Source organism: Pelobates fuscus, chromosome 3, assembly GCF_036172605.1.
Source record: "Pelobates fuscus isolate aPelFus1 chromosome 3, aPelFus1.pri, whole genome shotgun sequence".
Classification (NCBI taxonomy): domain Eukaryota; kingdom Metazoa; phylum Chordata; class Amphibia; order Anura; family Pelobatidae; genus Pelobates; species Pelobates fuscus.
In genome coordinates this window covers 12,978,609-12,993,931 of record NC_086319.1, presented here as the reverse complement: position 1 = coordinate 12,993,931, position 15,323 = coordinate 12,978,609, and the positions used below count along the sequence as shown (strand labels likewise).

The following is a 15,323-nucleotide window of genomic DNA, read 5'->3' as shown; positions in this document are numbered from 1 at the left end:
CTTACTGAGATTGGCGTTTTTACCGTGTTGATTTAGGAGCGCAGTTTGCTTCTCACTAAAATAATCCTCATACTAATGTGTTTTGATATAATATAATAGACAAGGGCAACTGTTCTGCCAGCGGCGTACAAAACAGGACATTCCAGCCAAACACCTTCAGATTTTATGTAAATGTTAAACCAGCTCCCCATACTGGACACAACAGTTAATTAAAAATATAAGACGAACAAAGTATTAAGCTCCAGTTGTGCTTCCAGGCAAAGTGCCAATGCTGGAGATGTTCCAGAGCTTCCAGCTGGTAAATAGGAAATGTGCGCAGCAGGGCGCCAATACTCTGTAGAGTGTAAACAGATGGAATCAATAGAAAAAGACAAGTTAGACTGCGCTGCCGCAGGAACGCAGCCAATACCAGGAGCCTCACCGTCTACATACTTATTTTGTTCCAGTTCATTTAGTACTGAATGTCTCTTGATATCTGCTCATCTGTGTCTTTTCATCTCTCGCTCTTCCTTGAGGAAGACAATTTCCCGAGACAAACACAAACAAAAAAAAGTAATACTTAATACAAGGACGCGCACAGCGACGGACAGGCTCCCATTCGGGGGGTTTGGGTAATGCTGTGTGGAGGTGCCGATTGCATGGCACAATCTAAGTAGCCAAATTAATTTAATAAATACATTTGTCCAGTTCGTTAGACACATTAAGGGAAAAACTACTAATGTATGTATGTGTGTATCACAGAGCTCTGTAGCAATAAAACTCCCAGTAACATGGAGCATGCATGATTGTATCACAGAGCTCCACAGCAATACATCTCAAATGTGGGCTTTTTATTTATGAAATAGATATAAATATAAGATTGTATTGTGTATAATTTAAAATAATGAGAGATTTGTAATAATACATTATGGTATAATTGGTACATTTGTATACTTTATATAGAAGCAGCTAATATTGGCCAATAGCTGGCAGTGCATGATGTGAATTGTAGTCCACCAACATTTAGTGCCACGGATAGTTAGCTTTAGTCCCTTGATATAAGATTGGTCACTGCACCTAATTCTGAGAACTTCCTTATTCACAGATTTCAAAGAATCTTAAAGCTGTAGTCCGGGTCTGTCGAATCTTTGATTACAATCAAAATGGTCAAATACAGAAACATGAACTGCGCCGAATCCTTGAGAACTACTGCTTCAAAATGAAGAACATAGAGTATGAAAAGTAAGTAGACTTGCAGCCACTTCTAGAGACATTGTTTACATATTTGTTGCTAGGATTAATATATTTTATAATTCTTAAAGGGACACTATAGTCACCACAACAACTACAGCTTATTGTATTTGTTCCGGTGAGTATATAATAATTTCCTTCAAGCTTTTTGCTGTAAACACGGTCTTTTCAGAGAAAATGCAATGTTTATATTACAGCCTAGTGATAATTCCACTGGCCACTTCTCAGATGGCTGCTAGAGGTGCTTCCTGGGGCAGTGCTGCACAGTGTGACTGACATTCAGTATCTCCTCTCTCTGCATGCAGACACTGAACTTTCCTCATAGAGATGCATTGATTCAATGTATCTCTATGATGATATGCTGATTGGTCAGGGTTGTGGTTGGCTTGTGCTGGCTCTGCCCCTGATCTGTCTCCTTAACAAGCTCAACCAAACCAAGTTGCTGACCTCGCTGGAAGTAAGAGGCCAGAAAATGGCAACTTCACCTGCCAGTGCCAGGTAAGCTTCAGTCTATGAAAGTGATTTTGTGTGTGTGTTTGCCTGCTAGTGAGTGAGCTTGTATATGTCTGTGTCAGTGAGCTTGTCTGTGCCAGGCATGTTATAATATTGAGGGTTTTTCTATTCCAGGCATGCAATGATATAAAGGGTATCCTGTGCCAGGGATGTCATGATATAAAGGGATTTGCTTAACGCATGTTTAAGGGTATAAATGGACAAATACAACTTTTCAGAAAGCTTCAAGTCCGAAGGGGGGGTAACATATGACATAATTTGTGCCCCTTCAATCTGACCAGGGCAAAGCTGGGAGCTGGAGAGACACTACCCACCAGCGATGTGGACAGGCACAGATTAGTGTGCCAAGTTAGGATGGGACAATGCTACCAGTGTTTGTAGGGAGCCATGAAGATACTTCTCAAAGCACTCTCCCACTCTGTCTAGGTACAGTTTGTAAAGATACTGGCCTGTTATTACACCAAATTCACATTTCTTTTTAATATGTAAGAATAGGAATCTTTATCTCCTGCTTCGAATAAAGCACAGTTGGGACCAAATAAAATACTGTAGGTTAATTTAATAAAAAAACATGTGCATGTATGAGAACCTTACATTCCCTGGCCAAAATCCCTCCGGCACAGTGAAATTAGGAAGGCAATTACCCAGCGCAGTGTTTTATTTGACAGTAAACGTAACATTTTTCACTGCAGTTTCAGAATGGCTTAGATCCCTAAATTGAATTTGTATCTATTCCAAATTCACACAGGCTGTAAATTTTAAAACGGCTGCACGGTTTTCAATTAAAGTACTAAAAAACACGGCAGACAGTTTTAAAAATGGAAGAATGCAATTGAGAGCTCAGCAGCTGCCCACTCCCTACATTGAGCACCGGCACTGTTGAGCAGTCCGTACGCTCTACACAGAAATAAAACAGGCACCAACACTGCTTCATTTCATGGCGGTAATAAAATCGTGTTTCCATGCTGAGAAAGAGATGTGTGTATCGGAAATCAAGAAGTAAAATTACAAATATTCTTAAAATTCGAAAAGACACATTTCCCCACATTTTGACATGTGACACAATGTAGCTAGATAAAACCTCACATTCAAGACATAGCCACCATTTGTTTTTATTATTTATCTTACCGCCTTTATTTAAAAAAGAGGAAAAGTTATTGCATAAATATCAGTGCAGCTCATTGAACAAAGTAGCAAAACAGAAGACTATAGATAATCAAACAAAGAAAATAAGTAAGACAAGTCTCAAAGTACCAGGTGCATTTCTAGAAACAAAGGTCCATCAAGAAAACGAAATACCATGTTGCTACATAAAACTGGCAGTAACAAGAGGCAGTTGTCCACATCAGATAGCCCAGGTACGACACTGCAAACTGAGAGCATTTAGTATAGGAAATGAGAAAAGCAAGGTGCAGGATTAAGGGGAGGAGAGGCAGTGTATGGAGTAGATAGGACTGGGAGGTAGGAAATACAGAAGAATTAGGCAAAGGAGATCAGATCCAGAAAGAGTCCAACCATCTACAGGGGCAGGCCGTACATATACAAACAAAGGGAAGGGGTTCCCAGGCCACCCGCTTCCCCAGAGGTGCAGACTGATCGGAGTGCCATTGTATCCAAGCCAGTCTAGCATTGGTTGTCACCAGTCGTGAGAATAAGCTCTTCACAAGAACAGATCTCCTCGACCCTGAGTGTCCAATCCCACAAGGAGGGCACCTCTCTGCTACCAGTACGTTTGTAGAAAACTGATTTCCAGTAAGATTTTATGACAAGTGAGGTGAGGTGTGAAATGGCCATCAATCTATCTCTGTTTCTAAATAAAGCAGGTAGCAATGAAGTTATCAGTTATTTCATTACTTAATGGCCTATTCATGTAATTAATCACTTTTCCTTTCTTATAGTTTTTGTCACACATTGCCATACATTCTCACCACCTGGCAAACATTTTTACCCTATTCGCTGTGTATATGCTTTTTTGTCTTTTGAGTAATAGAAAAAAACTTTTTGTAACTGATTTTAAAATATTTCATTTATATTATCTCATGGCTCAGATATATTTTTGGAAATTATAAACGCTGTTAATTTTTTTAATTTGGGTACACTTAGTAAAGGATGATCGGTTACAAAAGAGCAAAACCGGGGTGTTTGGTATTGTGGAAGGTATGTAATAATTGTTAAATCGTATATCACAATCCAACACAAAGTGAAAGATCTTAGGTAGCTATTTATCATTTTTAAAGCAGACATATAGCTTCTCCTGTAGTGCAGGTAACCAGGAATTTATCGAGTGTAGATAGTGTAAGGGAAGTAGTAATGAGGAGGAAGCACAGGTGTACCTGAATGATCAGTGTAGAATTTAAGATGACTGGGTTGGGAAGATGACCAGGTTGGGAAGATGGGGGAATGGTAAATAAGTAGGGGTAGTCAACTTGTGGGTTTGGTAGTAGGGTCACCAAAATGTCCCAACTAGGAAGGGTGGCAACTCAGTCACATCTGCAGTATGCCCAAATTGAGGTCCATGTGATCCAAACTGAGGTATAGAGTTGCAAGCAGACTGTTATTCTGAAACTCATTTCTTTAGTAGAGTGAAATTCTACTTGTCCATCTAGACCTCTAGAGGTGGGATCATGCCTTGTCCCTAGAACAAGGGACATATTTATTTTATGGACTTTCCCCTTAAGAAGTTGTGTATTAAGGTGCAGATCTTGGACCAGTGAGGCTCAGACAAGGATGTCCATAAAGCAACTTCACACCGTGTAAACTTCTTGTGTGATGACAAAAGCTTTTCCGGCTCATTCCCTTTTGAATGTTTATGTTATATAATTATTTAAAAAAGTATTCTGAATATATATTATTTTTAGATATATTATTTATATATATATATATATATTTTTTTAATATGCAGTGTTTTAAATTTGTACTATTTACATATATTCCTTGATTTTCTGTTTTTTGTGCTGGGCAGGTTGTGGAATCGTTACTGTATCGGCACAAAGAACACGCTGGACTTCAAGGAGATGCTGACACATCTTGGTCTGAATGCAGAGATCCACAGCCAGCCCGAGAGAGAGACTGTTGCAAAAGGCAAGAGATTTTTATTTCCACAACACGATGGGGATATTTGTCAAAGTGTTCTGAAAAGAGACAGTTAGATTTTGTCATTATTTTGATTGTATTTATTAAAGTGTCCAATAGTAATCTAAAAAGTGACTGTTTTCTTCAAAAGAAATGTTGCAGAGATTTGCATTTTAGAAATTCGCCAAAATGTGAGACATGATACAAAACGTGGTGGAAAAATGTATGTTACATATATGCAAAACTTGTAGGGTGCAAAGAAAGCAACAGATGAAAAAAAATGTAATAGATATAATAAGTTGGCCAAAAACTAAATGTAAACGTGTCTGCAACATTTTGTTAAATATCCTTCAATTATTGTCAGGATCAGAGTAAAAGGAGAAATTTGATCATTACCTATATTAAAGGGACACTATCGGCACCCAGACCACTTCATCTCATTGAAATAATCTGAGTGCAATGTCCTGTCCCACTTAGTAAGGGACTCTAAGGAAACTGCAATAATTACCTTGCAGGCCTAAGCCTGTCTCCAGTGGCTGTCTAAGGGACTCTAAGGAAACTGCAATAATTACCTTGCAGGCCTAAGCCTGTCTCCAGTGGCTGTCTAAGGGACTCTAAGGAAACTGCAATAATTACCTTGCAGGCCTTAGCCTGTCTCCAGTGGCTGTCTAAGGGACTCTAAGGAAACTGCAATAATTACCCTGCAGGCCTAAGCCTGTCTCCAGTTGCTGTCTAAGGGACTCTAAGGAAACTGCAATAATTACCTTGCAGGCCTTAGCCTGTCTCCAGTGGCTGTCTAAGGGACTCTAAGGAAACTGCAATAATTACCTTGCAGGCCTAAGCCTGTCTCCAGTAGCTGTCTAAGGGACTCTAAGGAAACTGCAATAATTACTTTACAGGCCTAAGCCTGTCTCCAGTAGCTGTCTAAGGGACTCTAAGGAAACTGCAATAATTACTTTACAGGCCTAAGCCTGTCTCCAGTGGCTGTCTAAGGAAACTGCAATAATTACCTTGCAGGCCTAAGCCTGTCTCCAGTGGCTGTCTAAGGGACTCTAAGGAAACTGCAATAATTACCCTGCAGGCCTAAGCCTGTCTCCAGTTGCTGTCTAAGGGACTCTAAGGAAACTGCAATAATTACTTTACAGGCCTAAGCCTGTCTCCAGTAGCTGTCTAAGGGACTCTAAGGAAACTGCAATAATTACCTTGCAGGCCTTAGCCTGTCTCCAGTGGCTGTCTAAGGGACTCTAAGGAAACTGCAATAATTACCTTGCAGGCCTAAGCCTGTCTCCAGTGGCTGTCTAAGGGACTATAATGGGGACTCAATAGACTTACACTGTTATTCACTAAACTCCTATTTGTAGTGAACTAAAATCCAAATGGAAACTTTTGGCAAAAATAGCTTAAAAAGCTTACGTAGGGCAATCCCCAAACTCATCAGTAGTCACAACTAGGCTATTACAGGCTAAATTCTGCCATCCAAGTATGTAGAAATGGAGCTACATATTAACAATACAGGACAGGAGGGCCAGACCGTGGGTGACTAGGGGACTCTCGGTTTTAGTCAAACCACTCAAAAATGGTTTTATCCAGAGGTGGGCAATGGCATCTGCAGAATGATAGCACCATAACCACTACATTCTTTTCAACATCGAAGAAGTTGTACATACTTCGTTCAATTCTTCAGTGCTTTGTGTCTGCAAGAGCTCCCTCACAGTACACATGCCCACAGCCCCCCCCCCCCCCACATTCTGATTACCATCCATATCCCATAGAGTATATGGTGCCCATTACCCATCTATCACCATGAAGTGGCTGGCAAGCAGGAATGCTGTTAAAATGCTTTATAGGTTCCCTAGAACCCATCCCGCAGTGCTACGCTGGATCATCTAGTAGAAACATTCTATAATATTTCTGGACTTATTTCTTTCTCTTTTGCTGCATTGACTGGATTGATGACTTTATACAGAATAAAGTAAGTGATAAAGCAGTGTGGATTGGCTTTCATTCTCTTTCCCGCTAATAACTGCATGCTTTACATATATATTTAAGCTTATGATTTTTGCATGTATTATTATATTACCTTTCTGATTGTCTCAGTTATAGCTGTGGCTTTTTTTAATGTATCCTTTATTATAATTTGTGTTAGAAATATATTCTCCTATGATTTCCTGTAATGTTGTTATAATTGTGCAAAAATGATGTCATATCTCGGCTGTAATAACCTTGAAGAAATGCCACTTTTCTAGCAGACAATGCACTGTTTAGAAATATTTAATGTAGAATGTTGTATAATAGCATTTAAATTATATTAATCTTCCAGTACATGAAATTGTGTAAAAAAAAAAAAGGCAAACTACTTTATAATGAAAACAATTCGAATCTGGGTAATGTTTAACAATAACCATGTTTATAAAGTGTACCGATATATATTGTTTATCACCTTTTATTTTGTGTTTCATTTTATTGTTTCCGTTTAAAAAAAATAAAAATGTATTAACGCTATGTTTTGTCCTGTGTTTGAAGTGTTGGGGATACCGTATTTGTTTTAATATGTTTTATTTAGCTACGAGTCAGACATTCAAATTATTGGAAACTCTACATTTTTGTGGGCTGCTCCTTGCAGACTTTTGTTCACGCATTTATTTATCCATGAATGTAATTAAACCTGTGAAATGTTAAAAAACCCGATAGGAGGAAATACTAGAACCACTTTACATTTCATTAAGGGCAGTCAGTTTTTGTGTTTACGTCCACATGTCCTTTACACCATATTATTCAAAACTTTTCCTGAAAATGCTTGTTTGTTTTTGCAGCATTAATCTGGGACACATCACCCCTGGAACGAGCACAGCAGACACCACCTTGTTCGCCTAAGATACATTCTACAAAGGATTGTTCTCTGGATGAACTGGAGACAGCATTTAGGAGAGTGGTGAGTGAATTTGATTTTTTTAAATGTTATTTTTTTTCTGTACTGCTACACTATTACACTTCTGCACAACACCGCCTTTTAATGACTTGGAAGACATGATGTGAGAATCTTAAAACTAGTCACTGGATCTTCTCAATCATGAGTGGGTGCACTGGCTCAGTGATGTGAGTGTGTATGGGGTGACAACATGTCGAGGAAGTTTTCACCGAGAGTGAATATAACAAAGTAGTGACACAGAGTTGGCATTGTTAGGGTTAGAAAGTCTTTATGGAGGAGAAGTGTGGGAGATAAAATACTTCTTTGATGTTGGCATAACGTTTCTCCCCCTCCAGGATTTCATGCTGCTACAATAAAAAGTAACAGTTTGTAATCCCTATGAAAGTGCAGGTCCTGGGACAGGCTCCCCCTCCCTAAGGACAGCATGAGAGTGAACGAATGACCCAGACATCAAACATGCTCATATGCGTGTGCGTGCCCCTATAATAAAGCGGTCAAGTGACATGCCACCACCTCTTATAGGGCTTGATGGTAGACACTTTTTCTTTTACTCACCCCACCAGAATACCATCATTATAAATATTCCCCTAAACAATTGTATCTGATGAAGCTGAATATCTTTTCATTTTCTTGTAGACCCTGGAGAAAGCGCAGCTTAGGAAGTAGGGCCCTTACAGGGCTGGGAGGCGGGCAAGGCGGGTGTGTGGGCTTGGTGGGGCTAGTGTTTGGGGGGCTAGCTGATATAAATAATCAGCCATTTTAGAATCTCTTTGCTCTAATTTCTTACCTGGCAGAGTTGGTCCCTCCCTTCCTATTTAGTGAGGTGTTGTTTTTCCGTTTGGTCACAGCGGCAGGGTGGGGTAAGGAAGGTTAAGGGGAAAACGACCTTCTTAGTAAATATAGGAGTAATGGCAGTTAGTTGGTTGGTTCAAATGATACACTGTTCGTACAAGTTTTGAGGATTCGAGCCCGTCGGTGACTCACAACCTCGGTAGTGTAGGGGTATCTGGGTATACCCCTACGAGGAGTAAATTGAGAAAATGTTGGCACTTTACATGTTCATATTTATGTGGTTGTTATATATTGTTAAGTTGTGTTTATGTTATGGGTCATTGCCTTTTAACATGGGGCAGATGTTATAACAATGGTGGTTGGGGCGGGCAATGACCCTGGTATTTTTTGTATAAAATAAGTTATTAACTTTATTATTATTAAAGCTGTGGACGTTTTTGACCCATACACAAGAGTGTCAATGTCTAATTGGGTGCGTTGGGTTTAGGTTCTAATATCCCTCCCCTGCCTATAAGGCAACTATGCACCTGTCATGTTTTCTGTCTGAACAGCCTGTGTGTATATCTTTAAATTGCGGCTTATATTCTTCCAAATCAAAGTTTTATTACTATGTAGGAAATTCATTGTTTTTAGAAAATGCCTATATTTAGCAATATAGTATAAAAATAAAGAAATTAGACTAGATAAATGGAGTACCCCCAAATACATACACATTACAGCATAAACAGCAATGAATGAACACAAACATTTTAAATACAAAATACAGAAAAACAAGATTCCATAGGGAGCCAGAAGTGCTGTAGTATTATAATATAAAATCCCACCGTGCAGTCCACCTTATGGTAAAGGTCCTTAGAGTCCCTCTTTCTTGCCTCCAGACAGCTCAGGTACCCTCCTCCAACTTTGAGGGTCCGATGAAAAGATGCACTGCGGTAGATCGAGGAAGTTTCCATAGATGCTAAACGCGTTCCGCCGGTACACACCGCTATTTATATAGTTTGTTTACAATGCAGGGATTAACACAACTCTAGTTCTGTCTTCAAGACAGCCGCTATGGTTACTTACTCTACAACAGCCAAATAAACCAGTCAGGCATTTGGCCATTGTATCCTATGGTAAGTGTACATTGAATACAATGAGTACCCATTGTTACACATGTAATAAGTCATGTGTTGTTGTTCATCTGAGGTTGTATTCCCCTAATTTTAAGACCTGCTAAGGAACAGATGATTATTAGTATGTCCTGATATGTAAAACAGTAGACTTCAAATAGGGTGTACTTTCTTTTTCCCATGACTGTATATAAATAAATGTCTCCCTTTCTCCTTTCCATTTCTTCTTGAAATGTTTTTATTCTCTTTATGTAAAAGATGCTTGGGTGGCGGGCCAAGACAGCGGTTCAGTCATCCACGGCTGCTCTGAAAACAAAGCTTTGTTATTCAGTGACAGATTGTCTTGCAAGATGTGTTTTTTTTATCATGTAGAACAATACGTTTTCTTGCCATTACCATGACAACGGCTGATTGTACCCAATATCGCGAGTAGGAAAATGGTGAAAACACTTTGTGTACCCGTGTCGCTAAGAGAACAAAACAAAAAGAAAAAAAAGAATCTTTTTGTGTAGATGACAATAATAATATATACATGATTTTATCAAAGAATATGTGTTCAAACCATCTGCCAAGCTCCACCAGATTCACAGTATTTAACAAAAATATCTGTCTTATTTTTCATTGCTCTTTGTAAAATGAATGTCTGGTCTTTAAAGGCAAAGGGAGATATTTACTAAACGGGGAAGTTTTCATTGAAATTTATTTGCACAATTTGAGCCAAAATAGACCAGTTGGGATTAAAGAGGGAGATTTACTTTTTCCAAAGTGAGTGTTTGGCCCGGTCAGCATTCGGTAATAACAGAGACTTTAGAATAATTAGTTTAGGTAAGCAAGCAGTTTAACATTTGAATCTGCCTATCCCTTTGCATTTGGTGTCCAGTGATGCGTTCTGACACCTATAACCATTGCAATCAATACACACATTGCAGTGATGTCACACAAGTCATTCTGTTTCCATGTAACATATTATAACTTAGTGTCCTTTTTGTAGAGACTTATAGTACATACTACTTTTGTCTCTCTGTTAGTTAGAAAGTACTGACTTCCACGTCACACTTATAACCTGCGTTCCCCTAATAACATTTCTGTGTGTGGCACTGGTGCTAAGCAGTTAAGGAATTGTACCGCTCAGCTTTGTACTGAAGGAAAAACGTGTTTGGAGTGTGTTTCAGTTTGGTGCGCTGCACACATAAATAGTTTTACACCATGTACAGAATGAGATGTTTTGGCACAGAGAATTATTGATATATCATTCATGGCACAGAGCAGGACCAATGTCATTTATAGCACAGAGGAGGACCAACGTGGGATTTATGGCGCAGAGCAGAACCGATGTGGGATTTATGATTGCAGAGCAGAACCAATGTGGGATTTATGATTGCAGAGCAGAACCAATGTGGGATTTATGGCACAGAGCATAACCGATGTCATTTATAGCACAGAGCAGGACCAATGTCATTTATAGCGCAGAGCAGAACCGATGTGAGATTTATGGTGCAGAGCATAACCGATGTCATTTATAGCACAGAGCAGGACCAATGTGGAATTTATGGCGCAGAGCAGAACCAATGTGGGATTTATGGCACAGAGCATAACCGATGTCATTTATAGCACAGAGCAGGACCAATGTGGGATTTATGGCGCAGAGCAGAACCAATGTGGGATTTATGGCGCAGAGCAGAACCAATGTGGGATTTATGGCGCAGAGCAGAACCAATGTGGTATTTATGGTGCAGAGCAGAACCAATGTAGGATTTATGGCACAGAGCATAACCGATGTCATTTATAGCACAGAGCAGGACCAATGTGGGATTTATGGCGCAGAGCAGAACCGATGTGGGATTTATGGTGCAGAGCAGAACCAATGTAGGATTTATGGCACAGAGCATAACCGATGTCATTTATAGCACAGAGCAGGACCAATGTGGGATTTATGATTGCAGAGCAGGACCAATGTGGGATTTATGGTACAGAGCATAACCGATGTAATTTATAGCACAGAGCAGAACAAATGTGGGATTTATGGCGCAAAGCAGAACCGATGTAGGATTTATGGCGCAGAGCAGAACAAATGTGGGATTTATGGCGCAAAGCAGAACCGATGTAGGATTTATGGCGCAGAGCAGAACCGATGTAGGATTTATGGCGCAGAGCAGAACAAATGTGGGATTTATGGTGCAGGGCAGAACCGATGTAGGATTTATAGCATAGAGCAGAACCGATGTAGGATTTATGGCGCAGAGCAGAACCGATGTGGGATTTATGGCGCAGAGCAGAACCGATGTGGGATTTATGGTGCAGAGCAGAACAAATGTGGGATTTATGGCGCAGAGCAGAACCAATGTAGGATTTATAGCATAGAACAGAACCGATGTAGGATTTATGGTGCAGAGCAGAACCGATGTGGGATTTATGGTGCAGAGCATTATCGATGTGGGATTTATGGTGCAGAGCATTATCGATGTGGGATTTATGGTGCAGAGCATTATCGATGTGTGATGTGTTGTGCAGAGCAGTATAGAGATGTTTGGTGCAGAGCTTTATTGCTGTGTAATTTATGGTGCAGTAGTTTGATGTGTGATTCATGGTGCACAGCGTTACTGATCTGTAATTTGTGCAGAGAATTGCTGATGTGGGCCATGTGCCAGTACTGTCACTACTTCACACCAATAGGCATGTGTCTGTTCGCCTCCATTTTAATACTCCTAAAGTTTGGAATTCCATTTCTAAGTAATCTGCATACATTGCTTGTGTTAGACAGCCAATGTTTCCCATTTGTACATGTCTTACTGTTCATTTTTACATCACACCTTAACAAAGAATAAATAAATAATTGTAAAGGTGAAAAAAAAATACTGTGTATCCACACTGTCCCAAACACCCCCAGATATTTTATATCCATTACATTTCTGTAATAATAATTCTATAATTATAGCAAAGGCTCAGACCTGTCACATTATCTAATTATTCACATTTCTTGGGCTTTCAGACCTAGCAATGAAACATCTGAAAATATCTGTATATTGCGACCAATCAGTTCTCAGGTGTCATTTTTGGGGGAGGAGTTGGGGGCTGCACTTAAAGATCTTCTAAACATAGTTATTTGTAATGTGTTTCACACAGATCTCTGGATCGCGTGCACGGATCGTAAATGCCTTTGCTTCATATGATGCAGCTCAGACCGGGTTTATATCTCTGGTTGACTTCAAAACGATCCTAAATAACTTAATTTTTCCGTTATCCAAGAAAGCATTTGAAGAGTTAATGACCAGGTAAGAAAATGATTGGCTCTTTACACCAAATCATGAAAAACAGAGTAAAAAAATCTAATCGTAAACTTTTCTGGTACCACCACATAACTGTCTACTCTACACCATGGAAAGGAACTCCACGAATAACACATCAAAAATCAGCTACATTGCATTAACCTTTTTATCATATGATGCTGTGTTTTTTTTGATGATTTAGCAACTGACATCACAATCAAGTTAAGTACACACACTGCATTGGGGGATATTTATCAAATTATTTTGTCCATATTTATGTTCTAAAAGTGGGAGGTTTTTTTAGAGTAAATTCCACCAGTTTTCACAGAAATGTTCATTTTAGAAGACCATCAAATTAAGTGCTGTGGAATGAAGCGATGCTGAACAATTATCTGTCAGTAAAATATGGCAACGGATTTAAATACAGCAATGTTGATTTCTACATTTGTTTCGCAAAGGGAAAGATTAATCCGTACTTAGCAGTATTTTCGTTACCCAGTAATATGCCATGCAGCACTACACAGGGGCAGCTATTTTTCGTAACTCTTGTCAAACCCGAAACCCCCCCAAATTAAATAAAGGGGTCCACATCCCATTGCAACACTGGTCTTTGAACAAAGCCACAAACAAAATATTGGGTGGACATAGTGCGTCAGGTGACTGACACGAAGTCATGGATCCACTGAGCTGGTGGGCACACATAGCAACGAGAGGTTCTATAATCCTACTTGTCTGTAGTTTGTAGCCCCTCTATAAGGTGACCCTTAGGCACCATGCCTAATTCTTTGTTAAACACCTAATTTACTGAACAGATGACTGGAATGTGGTTTTAATTCAGACAGAATCACACAGCTTTCATCTAAATGTTTTCCAAATTTTAATTAACTGCCTAATTGCTGCTGAGTTATCTATTCTAAATTAGTTTCCAAAAGCTTTAATAATTACACCATAGCGCATGACTGTCATGTAATTTTATATAAAATGAAACATTGAAATTTAATTTAGATGCACTAAAATCCCTTATAATTATTTTATTTCTGGGACACATTGGTATCATGATCAGAAGTGGGTCGTTTTCTTGGTATCTGACCACATAGCAAATGGATGGGTCTAGAGTGGGAATAGCACCCACACACATTGACACACAGTGAGGCTTGTTCACTGAACAGGAAATTATAATGTATTACAACCCAAATTGCAAAATTTATGCTGCAAAAACGGGACTATAGCTAACTAGAAGAATTATTTGACAGCACTGAGATGTTCATCTAAATCACTGCAATGTGATGTCTCTGCACTGCACTGCAGTGTCCAGGTCCTGCACTGCAGCATGCAACATTTTCACTGCAGAGCAAAGAACCTTAACATTTGCTGTACCTGTGCCATAGTATCCAGTCCTTGACCTGTAATGCATTGTCCAGAATCTGCACTGCAATATTCAACTCCTACACTGCATTGTCCAGGCTCTGAACTGCAATATTCAACTCCTACACTGCATTGTCCAGGCTCTGCACTGCAATATTCAACTCCTACACTGCATTGTCCAGGCTCTGCACTGCAATATTCAAATCCTACACTTCATTGTCCAGGTTCTGGATGGCAATATCTATCACCTACACTGCATTGTCCAGGCTCTGCACTGTAACATCCATATCCTACACTGCATTGTCCAGGCTCTGCACTGCAATATTTAACTCCTACACTGCATTGTCCAGGCTCTGCATTGCAATATCCATCACCTACACTGCAATGTCCAGGCTCTGCACTACGATATCCATCACCTACACTGCATCGTCCAGGCTCTGCACTGTAATATCCATCACCTACACTGCATTGTCCAGGCTCTGCACTGCGATATCCATCACCTACACTGCATTGTCCAGGCTCTGCACTGTAATATCCATATCCTACACTGCATTGTCCAGGCTCTGCACTGTAATATCCATATCATACACTGCATTGTCCAGGCTCTGCACTGTAATATCCATATCCTACACTGCATTGTCCAGGCTCTGCACTGTAATATCCATATCCTACACTGCATTGTCCAGGCTCTGCACTGTAATATCCATATCCTACACTGCATTGTCCAGGCTCTGCACTGTAATATCCATATCCTACACTGCATTGTCCAGGCGCTGCACTGCATTATCCATCACCTACACTGCATTGTCCAGGCTCTGCACTGTAATATCCATATCCTACACTGCATTGTCTGACCCTGCACTGCGATATCCATCACCTACACTGCAATGTCCAGGCTCTGCACTGCAATATCCATCACCTACACTGCAATATCCAGGCTCTGCACTGCAATATCCATCACCTACACTGCATTGTCCAGGCTCTGCACTGCGATATCCATCACCTACACTGCATTGTCTGGCCCCATATACTGTAGCTGAACTT

At 39.9% G+C, this 15,323-nt stretch overlaps 1 protein-coding gene across 2 annotated transcripts in view; it reads left to right on the top strand.

The window, feature by feature from the left end:
• EFCAB6 (EF-hand calcium binding domain 6) overlaps positions 1-15,323 on the top strand; it is a 110,909-nt gene that overhangs the window by 33,475 nt on the left and 62,111 nt on the right. For both annotated transcript variants that reach the window (XM_063446717.1, XM_063446716.1), the window contains exons 6-9: positions 1,085-1,221; positions 4,706-4,824; positions 7,629-7,747; positions 12,772-12,920. In XM_063446717.1, coding sequence (XP_063302787.1) covers positions 1,085-1,221; positions 4,706-4,824; positions 7,629-7,747; positions 12,772-12,920 — 524 coding nt within the window. The remainder of the gene's footprint in view (positions 1-1,084; positions 1,222-4,705; positions 4,825-7,628; positions 7,748-12,771; positions 12,921-15,323) is intronic.